Source organism: Coregonus clupeaformis, unplaced genomic scaffold, assembly GCF_020615455.1.
Source record: "Coregonus clupeaformis isolate EN_2021a unplaced genomic scaffold, ASM2061545v1 scaf0539, whole genome shotgun sequence".
Lineage (NCBI taxonomy): Eukaryota > Metazoa > Chordata > Actinopteri > Salmoniformes > Salmonidae > Coregonus > Coregonus clupeaformis.
Window position 1 is genome coordinate 276,119 of NW_025533994.1, and position 20,239 is coordinate 296,357.

Here is a 20,239-nt window from a genome sequence, read left to right on the forward strand (position 1 = left end):
ATTGAACTCTTTGGCCTGAATGCCAAGCGTCACTTCTGGAGGAAACCTGGCACCATCCCTACGGTGAAGCATGGTGGTGGCAGCATCATGCTGTGGGGATGTTTTTCAGCAGCAGGGACTGGGAGACTAGTCATGATCGAGGCAAAGATGAAAACCTGCTCCAGAGCACTCAGGACCTCAGACTGGGGCGAAGGATCACCTTCCAACAGGACAACGACCCTAAGCACACAGCCAAGATAACGCAGGAGTGGCTTCGGGACAAGTCTCTGAATGTCCTTGACTGGCCCAGCCAGAGCCCAGACTTGAACCCGATCGAACATCTCTGGAGAGACCTGAAAATAGCTGTGCAGCAACGCTCCCCATCCAACCTGACAGAGCTTGAGAGGATCTACATAGAAGAATGGGAGAAACTCCCCAAATACAGGTATGCCAAGCTTGTAGCATCATACCCAAGATGACTCGAGGCTGTAATCACTGTCAAAGGTGCTTCATAAAAAGTACTGCGTAAAGGGTCTGAATACTTATGTAAATGTAATATTTCAGTTTTTTACTTTTAATAAATTAGCAAAACATAAATTCCAACGGTTTGCAGCAGGCAGGTCTGAGTAATCATTAACATTCAGTAGTAATTACAGTATGGTAGTAAGTCATTTATCTACACTCTTAGAAAAAAGGGTTCCAAAAGGGTTCCTCTGTGAAAAGGGTTCTACCTGGAACCAAAAGGGTTCTATCTCGAACCAAAATGGGTTATTCAAAGGGTTCTCCAATGGGGACAGCTGAATAACCCTTTAAGGTTATAGATATCAGAGTGTACACCAGAATTATAAGATTGATGTCCACAAACATATTGCATTATTATTACATGACTGAATGATATCTGTTAGTGAGATAAAACATCTGACCCTAACTTCCAGATCTAAGTCAGATGTTTGGGAAAAGGCTATTTTGGAAAACTCCTGCCAGGACTTTATCTGTTATTTGTGAGCTTCTTCCTCCTCCTCCTCCAACAGCCTGCCACTCTACGAGGACAGGCTAGGAGCTGAGCTGGAGGCGGACCGGTTACTCAACACTGGAGACGGGTTTCTCTCCTCCTCGCCTGTCTGCACAGAACAGAGCAGAGGAACTGTGTAGTGTGTAATTTAATACCAGACGCAGCCTGACTGAGCCTCTCTGCACACAGAGAGCCCCCTCACAGCCTGAGAGGCAGGCAGGAGAGGCAGGCAGGCTGAGCAGGCAGACTTCCAGGGTCCGGCTCAGCCCTCCATGACAGGACAAAGAGCAGGGGATGCAGGACCGACCAGAGCCCTAGTGGAGGACCCAGTGGACCCATCAGCCTCTCCTCCCCCTGCGCCGGGCCCGCCCTCTCTCTCTCTAGGGCCAGGCCGCTCCTCTCCCTGTGGCCAGGTACCAGAACCTCTCTCTCTCTCTATGGCCAGGTACCAGAACCTCTCTCTCCCCTGTGACGGGGTACAAGCTCCCTCTCCTCTTCCTTCACGCTTCGCTCGTCCCCTCTGTGTGTGTTCTGTTTCCTCTGTTACAGTAGTACAGTGACAGTGCTGAAGGCAGCCAGTAGTGTAATGGAGATTTACTGTACTAGAATGGGCAGTAGCAGCACTTTCCAGAAGTGAACAGAACAGCACAGAATTCTGCACTGTAAGAGGTTTTAGACATGCATGCTTGCACTCATTGCCAATTGATTCCTTTTTTTAGGGACATTTTGCAATTTAAGCTGTTGCCTTTTTTCTTAAGTGGAAAATGTATCTTTCAAGAAGAGAAGTGTATGTGCACTTGAGGTGTACATGTCTCTGGCTGCATTCCAATGCAATCACCATACTCTCTCCCTCTGGGAATGCTGTGAGGAACAGGGCTCTGGTAAACATCCCCTGTCACAGTTTCTTTCTTTAGATAATAACACTGAGTTCAAGGCTTCAGGGCACTTTCTGAAACACCAGTTTTCTGAAACAGGAGCAACTGAGAGAAAGAGTGTGGTAGAGTATCATACTGAAGGTTTTAATTGTAAAAAAAAATGTATCCCCTTTTTCTCACGAATTTCGATCTTGTCTCATTGCTGCAATTCCCCAACGGGCTTGGGAGGCGAAGGTCGAGTCATGCGTCCTTCGAAACATGACCCGCCAAACCGCTCTTAACACCCGCCTGCTTAACCCGGAAGCCAGCCGCACCAATGTATTGGAGGAACACCTTTCACCTGACGACCGAGGTCAGCATGCAGGCCCCCGGCCCACCCCAAGAGCGCGATGAGCCAAGTAAAGCCCCCCCGGCCAAACCCGGACGACGCTGGGCCAATTGTGCGTAGCCCTATGGGGCTCTCGATCACGGCCAGTTATGACACAGCCCGGGATCGAACCCGGGTCTGTAGTGACACCACTCGGGAGGCCCCATACTGAAGGTTTTAAAGGATTAGTGCTCTGTGCTGCATGTTTCAGTTGGAGTGTTCTCTCTGGGGGTCGGAATGCGACCCTAAAGCCAAGAGGGGGGACACCACATGAAGCACTGTGTAACTTCAGCAGTGAGGGAATCAATTGGCTTGTTTTCTCTTGTTTTTAAGCTCCCTCTCCCTCTTTCTTCACTATTCTCTGGAAGAGCAAGAATAACATGGAGCTTTCAATGGTCCCTCTGATAAATACAATTTCACATGTATTTATTTTATAAACTTCCCCCCTGCTTGACTGTGAGAGAGTTCAAGTGTTTTAATTAGTGCTCCATGCTGTGTAAGTGTTCTCTGAGGATTGTGCTGTGGGGAACAGATACAGACTCAGTCTGCCTCCCAAATGCCCATAGGGCTCTGGTCAAAAGTAGTGCACTACGTGGGGAATAGGGTGCCATTTGGGATGCAGACACAGTCTACTCCAGGGCACACTGACTGAACACCTCAGGGAACCTGAATGGAAACTCAGATCAGATCAGGTCACGGTCGGAATGAGTTTGGTTTGGGCGGCAGCGGGGTGGAGGGGAAATTAAAAAAGAAACTCCTGTACAGAACAGTCCTTGTGTTCTGCACCACTTCCTAAGGGGGTTGATTTTTCCTCCGTTTCCATCCCCAGTGCCCTGTTCTGTGTTAGTGAAGCATTGAGAGACAGGCTGTGTAGGCAGCCACCGTGCACTGTATCTGTAAGGCTGGCTGGTGCTGTAATAAGCCTGTCCACTGGTCCATCCAGGTCCTGCTAGGGTAACTACCTACAGTGTAGAATAAACCAACAACTTGGAGTCAACGTTGAGACAACGTGGTTGTGTGTTTGCTGGTCTTGCACATCAACTGCATTCCTCAGTTCATGCACCTTGGTTGGACAGCATATGCTTTCCTAGACAGCTCAGCCCACACAGCGTGGTCTGCCTCCTATTGGTCAGTGTTTTGCGTGTTGTGTTGGAGCCTGTGTGACCCCAGCTGTCTCCGTTAAATCTATCAGCAGCATCACACTGGTTTCTCCAGCCGCCGTTTAGCCCCAGCTCTCTAGCTGTACTGTGCATTAGTCTCACTCCTCAAGGCCCTCAGATTGTGTCGGTCGGTTCATCCGCCCATTGGTCGGTTCATCCGCCCATTTGCACTTTGACCAGCATGCCTGATGTCTGGCTGCTGCTCCAGCTACAGTTGTATAGCATCCGATTATTACCACAGGGAAACGGTCTGGGATGGAGGTTGGCCAATTCATTACAGTGCAGGACATTACATTACTCACTACTGCTGCTACATGGTTTTACACAGCTACTCCCTACACTGGACACATGGGTAGGTGTTACGAACCCCGTGGCTTTAAAAGTCTAGGGTGGATGGAAAAGAGACCCGTAACAATTCATGCAAATTAGAATCGTGACATGGAAACAGTGAGAACAAAAAATACACCGACAACCATAAGCTACCGTCAAACATAATTTTTTTATTTTGAACACACTGTAAAGGTTTGGGGAAAAGGGCTGAGCAGGACCCAAGAAATGAAACAATAGTGTAAAAAAAACTAAACTGATCTTGCCTGCCTCAAGAACCGCTAAGCTACTGCTAATCATACAAAAATACAGTGGGTGGTCCGCTCAGGTCTAACTAGTGTTTTTAGACAGTTTTCTTCCTACGGGTAATGTATGCCCAAGGGCAACTTGCTAAATCCCCCTTTTCCCAGAAACACACAACACAGTACCATACAGAGTAACCAGCAAATGAGTGAGTACACAAAAAAACAGGACACCACAGTATCCATACTCACACACAAAAATAGTATCTTCCAACAAACACAACTGACTGGCTTTTAAAACAATGGGATGTGTGATGTGAGTGAAAAACCAGAAACAGGTGGTGCAATACAGAGGAATGTCCACTGATTGGTCCACCTCAGCAATCAGCAGACAAACGGATGTCGGACAGGTGGGACACCCCAACTTCCACCAATCAGGAACACAAAGGACACCTGTGATTAGGGCAGAAGGAGAGGAAAAACACAAAAGCACACACAGGATACCTGTATCCGTAACAGTAGGTAATTGCGTAGATTTTTCAGATTTCAAACTTTTACTGGTAATATAATTTTCCTGCAGAGTACATTCTACTAGCATGATATTATTGGGTTACTTGGCTCATTGCACTGGGTTGGGCACGGAACTGGGCCAGAGCTGGGTAGACGAGGGGGTTGGAGGCCCAAAGCTTCGCCATGTGCACTCCATATTGGAGAGTGTGGGTGTTTACACTGGCAGAGGCACTGCCGGGCGCTAACAGTGCTTACATAGAGAGAGACTAACTTACAACAAACTGTCTAAATGGCCCTAGATGGCAGTCATCTCATCAGTATGCTTTTTTGTGTTATAATGGTTTATTTTCAAGGAGCAGATTAAATACCCACAGGTCTCTTGTTTTCATATTGTCACTAAGGGAGTGGATACAGTGGACTGGTGGATTGAGATCTCAAATAAGCTCTCACTATTGTAGCTTTGCTGCGTGTTAGCGTGCCAGGATATACTATAGGGCAAAGTGTTCTCAGACTGAAGACTTCTCTAAATTGTGTCTGTAAACTCAATGTTTACACTACCTCTTCTCCATCTCTCCCTGTGAATGGACTGTTCCATTGTGGAAGGCTGTGTGTGTGTGGGAGGGGGGTGACACAGTTGGATTGGCTCACTGTAGCAGAAGATGGGGGTGATGTTTGGCAGACATTGTGGCTGATGCTTCACATCACACTGGGAACTAATGAGTCAATACTGTACAGGCCCATCGCTGGAGGGGGTGAAAACACACACACACACACACACACACAGCAAGCAGAGCCAGACACACTGCTACATCGCGTTGAGCTAGGTTTGTCAATATTGCTAAACCACGAAAGTGGATTAATATTTCCTCTGTTTCACTGTACTGCAACCTGGAATGGACTAATAAATACAGTTTAACATGAGAAATGACTGTTGTCATGAGTAAGATATTATTGAGATGTTTTTCCTGGTAGAATAGAGTATTTCCTGGGAACCACATTTGAATGGCATAAATATGAAGAACAAATATATACATGATCATTAAGGATCAATACAGAGTATTCAAGGCACATCATCAACACTAACCTATTACACCAGTGATAATAAATTCCATTCAACTACACACAGCCTTCCCTGAGGGTAAGGTAGTTAGGGAGGTCTTTGCAGCCGTTATGTTTCTGTGGACGTACACAGACATGTAAACTTCCTCCTCTTTGATGATTGTTTGCAAGGCTTTCAGCCTGGTGCACAGATGAATTACTGACGAGAGAGAGAGAGCGAGAGAGAGAGAGAGAGAGAGAGAGAGAGAGAGAGAGAGAGAGAGAGAGAGAGAGAGAGAGAGAGAGAGAGAGAGAGAGAGAGAGAGAGAGAGAGAGAGAGAGAGAGAGAGAGAGAGAGAGAGAGAGAGTTTAAGCCCCACCCTCTTCAACATATATATTATATAACCACTTCAAAGGAAGCGATTCACAAACCTTCCATAACAAAGCCTTCACATACAGAGAGATGAACTTGGAGAAGAGTCCCCTAAGCAAGCTGGTCCTGGGGCTCTGTTCACAAACACAAACAGAGCCCCAGGACGACAACAACAACAACAACACAATTAGACCCAACCAAATCATGAGAAAACAAAAAGAGAATTACTTGACACATTGGAAAGAATTAACAAAAAAACTGAGCAAACTAGAATGCTATTTGGCCCTAAACAGAGAGTACACAGTGGCAGAATACCTGACCACTGTGACTGACCCAAACTTAAGGAAAGCTTTGACTATGTACAGACTCAGTGAGCATAGCCTTGCTATTGAGAAAGGCCGCCATAGGCAGACCTGGCTCTCAAGAGAAGACAGGCTATGTGCACACTGCCAACAAAATGAGGTGGAAACTGAGCTGCACTTCCTAACCTCCTGCCAAATGTATGACCATATTAGAGACACATATTTCTCTCAGATTACAGCGATCCACAAAGAATTAGAAATCAAACCCAATTTTGATAAACTCCCTTATCTACTGGTTGAAAAACCACAGTGTGCCATCACAGCAGCAAGATTTGTGACATGTTGCCACAAGAAAAGTGCAACCAGTGAAGAACAAACACCATTGTAAATACAACCCATATTTATGTTTATTTATTTTCCCATTTGTACTTTAACTATTTGCACATTGTTACAACACTGTATATATACATAATATGACATTTGAAATGTCTTTATTCTTTTGGAACTTTGAGTGTAATGTTTACTGTTAATATGTATTGTTTATTTCGCTTTTGGGCGGCAGGTAGCTTGGTGGGTAAGAGCGTTGTGCCAGTAACTGAAAGGTCGCTGGTTCTAATCCCCGAGCCAACAAGGTGAAAAATCTGCCGATGTGCCCTTAAGCAAGGCACTTAACCCTAATTGCTCCTGTAAGTTGCTCTGGATAAGAGTGTCTGCTAAATGACTAAAATGTAAATGTTTACTATCTACTTCACTTGCTTTGGCAATGTTAACATATGTTTCCCATGCCGAGAGAGAGAGAAAAAAAACACAAACAAAGACTGTATAAAAGAGCAGACCGCCACCAGGTTTCAGTTAGGAAGACAGAGGAGAGGAGAGAAAACTAAGGAACAAAGGAAATGGGTCACTGTTCTTTGACTGTGTTTTAACCATCTCTCTGTTTGATAGACTATCATATAACATAATATGTATGTTCCTCTCCATCATTCCTCTTCTCCCTTTCTTCCTCTCTATCTCATCCTATCCCTCTCCTCTCGGACAACGAACTCTCCACCTCTCTCTCTCTCTCTCTCTCTCTCTCTCTCTCTCTCTCTCTCACACAGCTGTCAGCCTTCCCTGACACAGCAGAAACCCAAGGCCATCTCTGATTACACACAGGCATCCCTCTCCTCCTCCTCCCTCCCTCTTCTTCCAGTCTTGCCACTCCACCGTCTTCCCAGAGGTATCGTTGGAGCTCCCAGGATGCGGCTGCTCAGCGCTCTGCTGCTCCTCCTGCTCCTCAGTTCTGCTGAGCCCAGGAAGGGTGGACGGAACAGAGACCGGGGCATGGCCCGGGGTAAAGGCAGAGCCAATGCTGTCAAACGTCAAACCTCTGAATGCAAGGAATACATGGAGGCTGGAGAGAAATACCTGGACTGTCAGGACTGCCAGCTGACCGGGGTGCAACAGCACTGGCCTGAAGACATCCACCACCTCCTGCTGGCCCGCAACAAGATCCAGGTGCTCAGAGACAACACTTTCTCCCAGTTCAAGATCCTAAAGAGTCTGGATCTACAACAGAATGAGATCTACATGGTGGAGGATGGGGCGTTCGCAGGGCTGGGCCAGCTCACTACTCTGCTTCTTCAGCATAACAAGATGAAGACAGCTTCTGAGGAGCACCTGCTCCCCTTGCCAAGCCTCCGCTACCTGCGTCTCTATGATAACCCCTGGGACTGCCGGTGCTCGCTGGATAGCCTGGTCAGGACCCTGCAGGTGCCCAGCAACCGTAACCTAGGGAACTACGCCAAGTGTTCTGAGCCGGACGCTCTGAGAGGTCAGAAGCTGAAGAAGATGAGGCCGGAGCTGGTGTGTCCTGAGGATGGGGAGGGCCAGCAGCCAGGGCAGAAACCTCAGGAGGGGCAGGATAGTCTGCCCAAACCCCCTCCCATCAAGAAGCACCCTGATGCCAACTCCTTGTGCCACACCTACATGTTCCCCAAACCCATGCTGGACTGCAAGAGCAAAGGTAAGCTATGAGCCAACCTAGCTTGTCTTCCCTTTCATTTGTTTGTGTAATTTGTGTGAAGAATTTCCTCCTTGGAGGACAATGAAGTGTTGTATTCTGGTCTTTCAGAAGACAGGAGTGAGTTATTAGGGTTCTCAGGGCCATGGGTTCATGGACCCAGATTAATCTCTACTGAAATGACTTTTTAGTCCAGGAATAGGACTAGTATGGGTCAGGGAAACCGGCCCTCCATGTACGAGTCACATGTCCATCTGAAATATCTGGCCATTGTTCACTGCACATGATTGTTGTGAGGCCTTTTGCAACAGTGTGGAGGAGAGGCTGGCTGTTAGATACTCCAGAGCTGTGGTTGATAATGAGTACTTTCTAAATGTGTTCTCTATCTTTTCCCTGAATCAGCATGTGGTACGTAACGTGACACACAAAGGGACCAAGGGAAAATATGGAGTCTCATTTCTGTCTCCTGTCCAGACTCTCACATCTGGTGCCGTTTCTGTGGAACTATGTATAACTGCCACATTAAAACTGCTATCAGGACTATAACTTCTATAAAGATTACGTTTCAATATTGTATTTCAAATAGCCGTTAGGCCAAGACCCATGGGACTGACTACAAATCCTGCATGGAGTCCATGCTGTGTGGGGACTGCTTTTGTGTTTGAGCTCCAAAATACAACTTGGAATATGTGCATGGTCCTGAATGGTCCTTCATAAATTCAGTGTAGTAGAGTTGATCATGAATGGTCCCTTCATACTTATTTATTGTAGATGTGGCAGCACTCTGATCTATTGTTCTACTGTATATTTATGAAATGTCACAGTGAGCTGGCCCTTTGATCAAGATGATGAATGACAGTCATATAATGATATACTGTCCCTATCCTGTCCCCAGAAAGCCATTTATCAGAGTGCAGTTAAACATGCAAGAAGCAGCAACACTGGTCTATCTGTATTCTACTGTCACTATATAAAAGATCCCCATGTTCAGCTGGGTGAAACTATTTCCCTTCCCCTCTGGAAAAGTTTTCAATCAATCCTTTATCTGAACCTCAGTAGATCATCTCACTGGTCATAGTCTGTCCCCATCTCTCTCTCCCTCTCTCCCTCTTGCCTCTCTCTCTCACTCTTACTCTTACTCTCACTCTCCCTCTCTCTCTCTCTCTCTCTCTCTCTCTCTCTCTCTCTCTCTCTCTCTCTCTCTCTCTCTCTCTCTCTCTCTCTCTCTCACTCTCTCTCTCACTCTCACTCTCACTCTCACTCTCACTCTCACTCTCACCTCTCTCTCGCTCTCTCGCTCTCCCTCATCTCTATCTCTCCCACTCTCTCTCCCTTTCTCTCCTCTCTCTCTCTCTCTCCCGATCTCTCTTGCTCTCCCTCCCTCATCTATCTATCTCTCTCTCTCCCTCATCTCTCTCTCTCCCACTCTCTCTCGCTCTCCCTCCCTCATCTCTCTCTTTCTCTGTTTCTCTCACTCTCTCTCCATCCCTCTCTCATATGTGAGTTCCAGTGAATTCAGAGCCTTTTCTCATCCTGTCTCCAGGGATCTGATGGTAATTTACTGTGTCACTAATTACTGAAACAAAGTCTCATTTGTAAACACTGGATATGCCCCTACAATACACTACAGAACTGCTTGGGAGCAAGACAGAACGTATCCAAACACAAACACAGAATCTGTGTGGTGAAAGTGTAGGCTACATACATGATATATATGAGAATATGAGTGCACGTACTTTTTAGATAAATGTTGTCCAGACCTCACAGTCAGACACTGAGAGAAACCTTTTCAAACAAGTCATAAGCCTGAAAGATTATGCCTGGTTTAGTCCTGCTCTATAGCTAGCAGAAAAGTTGAGTCAGCATATGGCGAGTTGGCCTGCATCTCGTCTCTGTAAAGGAAAACCTCCTCTTGTGGCATTATATCATGGTTTCTTGGATTTCCTGTATAACCGACGGTCGGGTATTTTGTCAGCAGACAAGTTGAATCTCATTAATACACATTCTGGGGGAGTCATGATGTGTAGCAGAGAGGGAGTAATATTCTGCTGGTAGTCTTCTCTCCTCCACAGCAGGATTGATTTTCTTTGATATATATTTGGCACCTTACTCTGTAAAAGCAGCACTGTGCATTTACAACCTAAATGTATGGCTATATACGTTTAGTTTCCTCCTGTCTGTAAACGACATGTGATTTTAATCAACTATATCAGGGTTGGGCAACTGGCCACGGCCCCCCCTTTTGTTGGCCCGCGGAACAATTACCCCCCAAAAAGTCTAATAAACGTACTGTTGAGAGTGGTTGTTATGTCAGTCACTGACAGCTACATTTGTTTAGATTGGTAAGTTAGTCTAGCGGCCAGCTATCTAAACTTGTAGTAATCATGGTCGAATTACCGACCGGGGCCCCGTTGATTTTGATAGTCAGTCTCATTTAGATATCATATTAAAAACTGCAAACATTTCTCTCCACCCTATGGCAAAATGTGTAGAATTGCAGGAAATGAGCTGTAAAACTGCAAATTTTTCTCTTCGCCCCTTGGCAAAATGAGTAGAATTACATGATTTTTTAAATAAAATTGCTAAATCTTCTCTCCACCCCATGACAAAATTTCACTTAGGGCCCCCAAAAGGCCCCGGCTCTGACTGCCTGAGTGGGTATGGATTTGGGTACGCAGACCCCCGAGCCACTGTGGCCCCTCATGATGAGTTCAGATTCTTTGTGGCCCCACCCCCATCAAAGTTGCCCACCCCTGAACTATGACATGATTTAGTCCTGCACAGTTCGAACACTGAAAGTCCATGTACATCACATGGATTCCTAGACAATCGGTCGTCTTCTCATGCAGCATCATTAGCAGCAGGTATTGGATAAATTAGACTGAGGGTTGATGCTCTCCTGATGAGCGTAGAAATGTCAAAAACAGAAGCTGATCCAAAAACTGTTACGCATGAACGACCTTGACTTCTCCCAACGTCCCAACCATCTGCATGTTTCCCCACTCAGTGCTGTAGTTTGAACTAAAGCATATCACAGGTGTTGTGAGGCAGGGGTTTGATAGATAAGGGAAGAGGGAACATCTCTGGATGCGTCCCAAACGGCACCCTATTCCCCTATATAGTGCACTACTTTTAACCAGAGCCCTACCAGGGCCCATAGGGCTCTGGTCAAAAGTAGTGCACTATATAGAGAATAGGATGTCATTGGGAACGCTAACTTCTGTCTCTGTTGTGCTGTTGTGAATGCTGCAGCAGCAGCAGCCCCATCTACAAGCCAATGAGGGCTAATCTCATTTCCTTACGGTGGAGAATGATGGATGTCGTATGCTGTTATGATATTTGAGCAGCTGTCTGCCGTAAAGGTCTGTAATAGTTCCTTCAGCTGAATGATACATGAACCATGCTCAGGATGTGGCCTACTGGAAGCAGTCCAAGACTGTACATGGAGTTTGACAAACACAAAAGGTCCTGCGTCGTTCATGAAATAAACAATGATGGTTTTCCACCCCACCACAGCGATGTTCCTTCTCAGCTAAGCATTTTAGTTTTACAGCTAACTCCTTTCATTGTGAACATGACTTGGAAAACCGGTTCCAAAGACATCATTCATTATGAAGTGTTAATACAAGTTGTATGCATTTTAGGGACCACCTACTTAGTCTTTATGTTAAACTATACATTGAGAACAATGGCTCTTGCAGATGTTTTCCTTCTATGGTAAAGGCTGCTGGCGATCACAATAAAAGAGAGAAGCTCTCTCAGAGGCCTTCTAAGCCTGTGGGAAACCCTGTTTCATATGTTAGCCTTCATGTTTCATACCCTTCAAAGGCTAAGGGAACCCAGAGTGCTGTGAAAACCAGTCCTGCTTGGCACAGACCTACAACATGGCTACAGAGTGACTATAGAAAGGAGACCATCTTGATATTCTTAGGGCACACTTGGAATTCACATATGTAGGAATCCACATTTCAGTCACTCTGGCGATCAAAAAGTATGCATTGGGTTAAAAAATTAACTTATGCCCAAAAGTTCCTTGTGTGTCCGCTTATGTTTTCGTTCATGTTTTCATGCAGTATGAAAGCTAGTTGATTTTGCCATTGTAAACATGTCTGGTTAAGCCATTGTCCTCTCACTGACCTCCATATTCTCTCTCTCTTTCTCCCCCCTCTCTCCCCCCCTCTCTCCCCCCCTCTCTCCAGAGCTGAAGAACATACCCTCAGGCCTCCCGTCAGACATTGTGAGGATGGACTTGTCCAGTAACAGCATCACTCAGCTCCGGCCCAAGGATTTTGTTGCTGCCAGGGACCTGAAGCTCCTCAACCTCAGCAGCAACAGTCTGGATCAGATCGACACAGGTGAGAAGAGATCATCCACTTCCTTCCAACAGCACACTCATTATGGATGTGTTCCAAGTCATGCTGCACAGATGATCAGATCCAGAAGAAGATGTATTTAATAAGATAAAGCAATCCTTTTTTTTTTTTTTTGTGTGATTTACAGTAGTGAGTGCATACATTTTCTTACTGGTCCCCAATGGAAATCGAGCCCACACTGGACCTTCAAAGAAAGAGGTCAAAATAGGAATCAGATGAGAACCTTGACCTTGAGTCCATTCATCACAAAATGGAGGCAGAGCTTTATTTCATCCTGAAATAGAATCCTTAGAATCCCTGGGGTAATGTGGGAAAAGATGCAGAAAAAAAGACTAATCAAAAACTCACATACTTTATCTACCATACCAGACAGCGTTGAGTTTGGATCAATTCTACACATCCATAAAAATCCTTAACGCTCATTAGCTTCTCACGCGGTTTAATCTGACTTGTTAAAGGAGCCTACAATGCCGTAAACATACCTCATCTCGTTTGTAGAATTAACAAGGTTCTCTATTTGCCGAGGAATCACTACACTACCTTCTAGTTCTGTTACGTTGGAGAACTGGAAGAAAAAACCCGCTATATCATTATTCCTAGGCTAACAAGAACTGGTCACACAGCCAGGAAGCTTCGCCAAGGAAGGAAAATCATTCCCTTATCATTCATTATTGCAGAACATATGTAAGCAATTGACATTGAGTTGTTACTGAGCAATAAATGGTGGTTAATTCTGACCCACTATGACAACCAGTACTGTACACACCAGTGGCGATTTTAGCATGTAAATCTTGGTGGGGCAACAAAAACAAAATATGTGGGATGCATGCCAGCAAAGCCACTACACAACACAACACTAAACAATACATTAATTGCACTACAACGGTGACAAACAGTGCCCACAAACTGTTAGGGCCTACATAAACCTGTCCCAATAGCAGTCCCAACACCTTACCATTGCTACACCTGGCTATCAGCGGAGCATAGCTGATATGGCTGACTTGCTTAAACAAATGTGGTTTCTACTGACAATTGAGATGTACAAACTATGGCATAAGGGGACGACAAGCGGATAAGAGGCAATCCGTCATTTTGATTAAGACATTATTAATGAGCGAGCCAGGACGGACGTAGTCAATATAACTATTTGTTCAGCACTTTTGAAATGTACAGCGACAGAATTCAGAACATGGGCCGTTCTTACAGTGTTCTCCCTGTGCATCAAGTCAGAACAGAGGATAAATAAAGGGGGCATATAAGCAGACAATGAAAGCTCTTACAATATTTGATGATTACATTTCTCAAAAACTGAGTCAGAACAGTAGGTGAAATTAAGAGGTGAAAATTAACCATATTATTATGGTGAGGCACATGGGCTACTAACAGCTTACTACACAACATACACTTAGTATTACTTTCTTAGCTACAGTATACATATCTCCCTGGCATATTACATAATTCATGCAGCAGCATATAAGACATTTTGGGACGTTGTTGTGATGTGCTCACTTGAACAGGAAGGTGGCGCGACGGTCCTTCGTGGGCAAGTTTTGTCATCAAAGAAAGAGAAAGAGGACGGATTTACAATTCCGAGTTGGATGACCGTTCAAAACGTATTTTCCCAGTCTGAGCTCGTTTATTCCCGATTTACCAGTTGCAACGCTTGCAGTTAGCCACTGTCACCGATTTCTTCCAAACCACTCATTGTTGAATTTGCGATTTCTAACTTGTAGTGTAATGTCCAATGGCCGATGAGCACCAATATAATTATCTTCATTATTTATCTTCATATGACAAGGATTAAAAAGGATTTGCCAGTAGATTGTCGACTTCATTCATGATGATGACTGCTAGCTAAGATTTTGAAAGTAAGATGTTGACCTGATCAGTCCAATCAAAGCTACAGTACATATAAGGTGATTTGACGTCATTTTATCTGTGGCCAATGACCTTGAGCCTTCGCACTTCTAATGTAACTCTATGGCAGGACCCGAAGGGCTACATTTTCGATGTCTACCCTTACTAAGGACTTAGACTTGGCGGTGATGTAGTGTCCCCATGAGTGACAGAACACTGAGCCAATCACGGCGCAATGCTCCTATTTTCTGCTGGCTTGCCCCACCACCACAGAAAGCACTGCGCTAAACTGAAACACCTGCATTTCGGAGCTGCTTTACTCAAGAAAACAAAAAAGAGACCATGTTTGTATGCGGCTTTATTAACTCAATTATATAAAACATTTTTACATTGTTTGCAAACTGATTTGTGACACGTATTAATGCCAAAATAGCATGCAAAACAGGCAAGCCCCAAAAAATTTAAAATAAATAAATATATATATATATTTATATATCTTTTTTTTTCTTTGGTAAAAATGTGGGGTTCAAAACAGGTGGGGACCTGCCCTGAATGACGGGTTGCCACTGATACACACACAGTCATGATCGAGGAGAAATAAATTAAATAGCCTGTTATGGATAAAAGGCCAATCCGTTCTGGAGAGAGAAAGCAACTGCAAATTGAACACAATCCACAATAAATATTCACAAATTGCTCCCTCAGTTTTCTCAGCGACTGTGAGAAGCTAAGCTCTGTAGCAAGCCCAAACTGGTCTCAAAAATAGACCAGAATTGTGGTCTCATTGAGTTGCACAAACAAACCAGTAGAAACCGGACAGTAATTCTCATGAGTATGATAATAGCATCATCTGAGGAGGTTTGTGGGAGTGGTGACAGGAGGGTCACTCTGGAGACAGTGCTGAATACAGTAGGCCTATCTATCTTTATGGTGCTAGCCAGCATGAAGCACACACAGCCACCATTACTCAGGGCTACACTGCAGGACACACATCTTAAAGATGTCAGCCCAACTATTAGGCACATCACAGGCACATCAACAGTCTAACTTCAGCTTGAATTAGAGCTGAGAGTAGGTGATGGGGAGAGCACTGGTCAAAGTTAATATCAGCATGTGTTTGAAGACGAGGTGCTGAAAAGACAGTCAGAAATGAGTTATGGAAGCTGTTACTCTTTCTCCTGTTACAGCAGAACATTAGTTCCAGGTAATACTTCAGCATTCATGTCCATTAGTGGAAATTAGTTCCACTGAAACTTTCCACTGAGTGCTACTGTACAGTCGTGGTCAAATGTTTTGAGAATGACACAAATATTAATTTTCACAAAGTCTGCTGCCTCAGTTTTTGTGATGGCAATTTGCATATACTCCAGAATGTTATGAAGAGTGATCAGATGAATTGCAATTAATTGCAAAGTCCCTCTTTGCCATGAAAATTAACTTCATCCCCAAAAAACATTTCCACTGCATTTCAGCCCTGCCACAAAAGGACCAGCTGACATCATGTCAGTGATTATCTCGTTAACACAGGTGAGAGTGTTGACGAGGACAAGGCTGGAGATCACTCTGTCATGCTGATTGAGTTAGAATAACAGACTGGAAGCTTTAAAAGGAGGGTGGTGCTTGAAGTCATTGCGTAGACGCAAGGAAACACGTGCCGTCATCATTGCTTTGCACAAAAAAGGGCTTCACAGGCAAGGATATTGCTGCTAGTAAGATTGCATCTAAATCAACCATTTATCGGATCATCAAGAACTTCAAGGAGAGAGGTTCAATTGCTGTGAAGAAGGCTTCAGGGCGCCCAAGAAATTCCAGCAAGCACCAGGACCGTCTCCTAAAGTTGATTCAGCTGCGGGATCGAGGCACCACCAGTGCAGAGCTTGCTCAGGAATGGCAGCAGGCAGGTGTGAGTGCATCTGCATGCACAGTGAGGCGAAGACTTTTGGAGGATGGCCTGGTGTCAAGAAGGGCAGCGAGGAAGCCACTTCTCTCCAGGAAAAACATCAGGGACAGACTGATATTCTGCAAAAGGTACAGGGATTGGACTGCTGAGGACTGGGGTAAAGTCATTTTCTCTGATGAATCCTCTTTCCGATTGTTTGGGGCATCCGGAAAACACCTTGTCCGGAGAAGACAAGGTGAGCACTACCATCAGCATTGTGTCATGCCAACAGTAAAGCATCCTGAGACCATTCATGTGTGGGGTTGCTTCTCAGCCAAGGGAGTTGGCTCACTCACAATTTTGCCTAAGAACACAGCCATGAATAAAGAATGGTACCAACACATCCTCAGAGAGCAAGTTCTCCCAACCATCCAAGAACAGTTTGGTGACGAACAGTGCCTTTTCCAGCATGATGGAGCACCTTGCCATAAGGCAAAAGTGATAACTGATTGGCTCGGGGAACAAAACATCGACATTTTGGGTCCATGGCCAGGAAACTCCCCAGACCTTAATCCCATTGAGAACTTGTGGTCAATCCTCAAGAGGCGGGTGGACAAACAAAAACCCACAAATTCTGACAAACTCCAAGCATTGATTATGCAAGAATGGGCTGCCCAGGAGTTAATTGACAGCAGAGGTCTTGAAAAAGAAGGGTCAACACTGCAAATATTGACTCTTTGCATAAACTTAATGTAATTGTCAATAAAAGCCTTTGACACTTGTAATTATACTTCAGTATACCATAGTAACATCTGACAAAAACATCTAAAAACACTGAAGCAGCAAACTTTGTGAAGACCAATACTTGTGTCATTCTCAAAACTTTTGACCACGACTGTATAAGATTAATTGAAGTAGCAACTGAACAACGTCCTCTCTCCTTGTCCCCCCTCTTCAGCTGCATCCACTGGGCTCCTGTACCTGTCCAGTAGGAATTACTTCCACTGATACTTTTTTTTTTTTTTTTTAGGGGGTAGATCAGCTTTTATATTGCAGATAGATTGTAACTTCCATCAATGTAATTGTCTGCATTACTTCCAATCCCCATATGTTTTTTTCTTTTTTTTTCTGCGCATACATATATATATATATATATATATATACATACATACACATACATACATATACGCATATACATACATATCCTTAAAAAAAAAAAAAAATCCCTTTATTACTTTCCAACCCCACCATCCCTTCCCTAATTGGAGTAAACTAGTGAACAACAATGCTTAGGCCTCTACTTCATGCTTATACATACTATATAAATTTTATGGACACAGTCAATAATTATATTTGTTTGTTTTTACTCCTGAACTTCCTCCGATCATTTTCATGATGTCCATCTGGTATGCTTCTATATGCCATATCTTTCTAACTGTGCTCTTTCACAAAAGCTATATAACCTATATACTTATTATGGACACAGCATGTCTTACACTAGTTATCTTGTTGTTATTAGTTGTTGTTATTAGTCCCATCCTTCAGCTCCATTCAACACCTCCCATCTATCTCTTAACACCATCCACATTGGATTTCTATTTGCCATATATTTTTCTACTGTACTGTGATGTCCACTGAGACTTCTGCTACAAGATGAATTGAAATACCCTGTCCCTCTAACCCCTAACATCCTGCATTTCTCCCCCTCTCCATAGCTGCGTTTGCTGGGCTCCTGTACCTGCGGGAGCTGGACCTGTCCAACAACAGCCTGCACTACTTCCAGTACGGAGTGTTGGAGGACCTGTACTTCCTCAGGATGCTGAATCTGGGGGATAACCCCTGGGTCTGTGACTACAATATCCACTACCTGATCTACTGGCTGAAGCACCACCCCAGGGTGGCCTACTCTGGCCTAGTCTGCACCGAGCCTCAGGAGTTCAGGGGCTGGCTCGTGGAGAATTATGTCAAGACCTACAACGGAGAGTGTCCCAAGGATAAGGATCCACAGCCAGGGAAGGGTGATACGGGACAGGGACAGACAGGTACGGGTACAGGGACAGCTCAGGAGCTAGTGGCCGAGACAGAGGAGGAGATCGAGCTGCTACCGAAGCCTCTGAGAGACCCCAGACCAAAGAAATATGAGGTCACCAGGTTGAGTTAATAGGATAGAGTTGAAAATTACACGAGAACTGTTGTTGTTGTTGTTGTTGTTGTTGTTGTTGGTGGTGTTTTATATTATCGCAGAACATTCCAATTCAGTCTGTATCAGATTTTTTTTTTACGTTGAGATTCCCACCAGAATAACCAATGCAGGATAGTTGGATTCCCACCAGCATAACCAATGCAGGACAGTTGTTGCTGTTTTCGTTACAATAATATTTTGTTGTGTAAATACTTTTTTGAAAAAGTAGAGGTTGATATTTTCTAAATGTATGATTTAGACAATCTGTTCATGAAATAAAAGCAATTTTTTCTGAAATGCATGAGGTTTACATTACTAACTTCACTAATCCTAAAGGGATTTAGGCACATCCTTCCCCTAATAATAATGTAAGTGATGAGTTGTGCATGAGTACGTTAGATGGTGTTCCCATTGATTGTGTCCCCGCCTATAAATATCTGGGCATCTGGATTGACGAAAAGCTATCTTTTAAAAAGCATGTTGACAAGTTATAATCTCCAAGTAACGTTTCATTTGGATGTGTTGTTGTCTCTGGGTCAGTTTATGAGAAAGGCTAGTGATTTTTATTTTGATAAATGTGTTTGTTTTGTTTGATTGTTTATTGTGTATATAATATTTGCTATTTATTTAATTTTGTGTTTTAAATTGTGTATACTTTTCTTTTCTGTATTGTTCCCAGTGCACATTTGCAAATGAGACCTAGGTCTCAATGTGTTTTTCCCTGGTTAAATAAAAAGGTTAATAACCCCTTCAACTATCTGTTTGATCTGTGATGCATCGTACCTTCACCATAAAACATGGAACGTCTTCGGGTCCGTTCAAACAGCTGTTTCAAGGCTTTACTACCTCTTCCTCTCTGCACTTCCTCTTCCTCTCTGCACTACCTCTTCCTCTCTGCACTACTTCTTCCTCTCTGCACTACCTCTTCCTCTCTGCACTTCCTCTTTGCACTACCTCTTCCTCTCTACACTACCTCTTCCTCTCTGCACTACCTCTTCCTCTCTGCACTTCCTCTTCCTCTCTGCACTACCTCTTCCTCTCTGCACTACCTCTTCCTCTCTGCACTACCTCTTCCTCTCTGCACTACCTCTTCCTCTCTGCACTACCTCTTCCTCTCTACACTACCTCTTCCTCTCTGCACTACCTCTTCCTCTCTGCACTACCTCTTCCTCTCTGCACTACCTCTTCCTCTCTGCACTACCTCTTCCTCTCTGCACTACCTCTTCCTCTCTGCACTACCTCTTCCTCTCTGCACTTCCTCTCTGCACTACCTCTTCCTCTCTGCACTACCTCTTCCTCTCTGCACTACCTCTTCCTCTCTGCACTACCTCTTCCTCTCTGCACTACCTCTTCCTCTCTGCACTACCTCTTCCTCTCTGCACTACCTCTTCCTCTCTGCACTACCTCTTCCTCTCTGCACTACCTCTTCCTCTCTGCACTACCTCTTCCTCTCTGCACTACCTCTTCCTCTCTGCACTACCTCTTCCTCTCTGCACTACCTCTTCCTCTCTGCACTACCTCTTCCTCTCTGCACTACCTCTTCCTCTCTGCACTACCTCTTCCTCTCTGCACCTCAACACATGAAGCTGAGGAGTTAGGCCTGGACCCGCTGAAGACCCAAAGTACATTAAGTCAGTCCATACGATCCTGAACAGAAACCGATGTCTTGGTTCATACACACCATGAGTGATTCACACATGCAGGGATTGTGGGCCATCTGATGTATGCGGTGGGTTTCTATAGCGGCATGTGTCCTGAATG

General features: G+C 44.6%; 1 protein-coding gene across 1 annotated transcript; it reads left to right on the forward strand.

Moving 5' to 3' along the window:
• Positions 1-1,393: 1,393 nt before the first annotated feature.
• On the forward strand, positions 1,394-19,232 carry LOC121542443 (leucine-rich repeat-containing protein 17-like). The gene is made up of 4 exons (XM_045215862.1): positions 1,394-1,404; positions 7,286-8,190; positions 12,387-12,542; positions 18,012-19,232. Exons 2-4 carry the CDS (start codon positions 7,425-7,427, stop codon positions 18,455-18,457), a joined length of 1,368 nt encoding a protein of 455 aa, XP_045071797.1. The 5' UTR covers positions 1,394-1,404; positions 7,286-7,424; the 3' UTR covers positions 18,458-19,232.
• Positions 19,233-20,239: the final 1,007 nt, after the last annotated feature.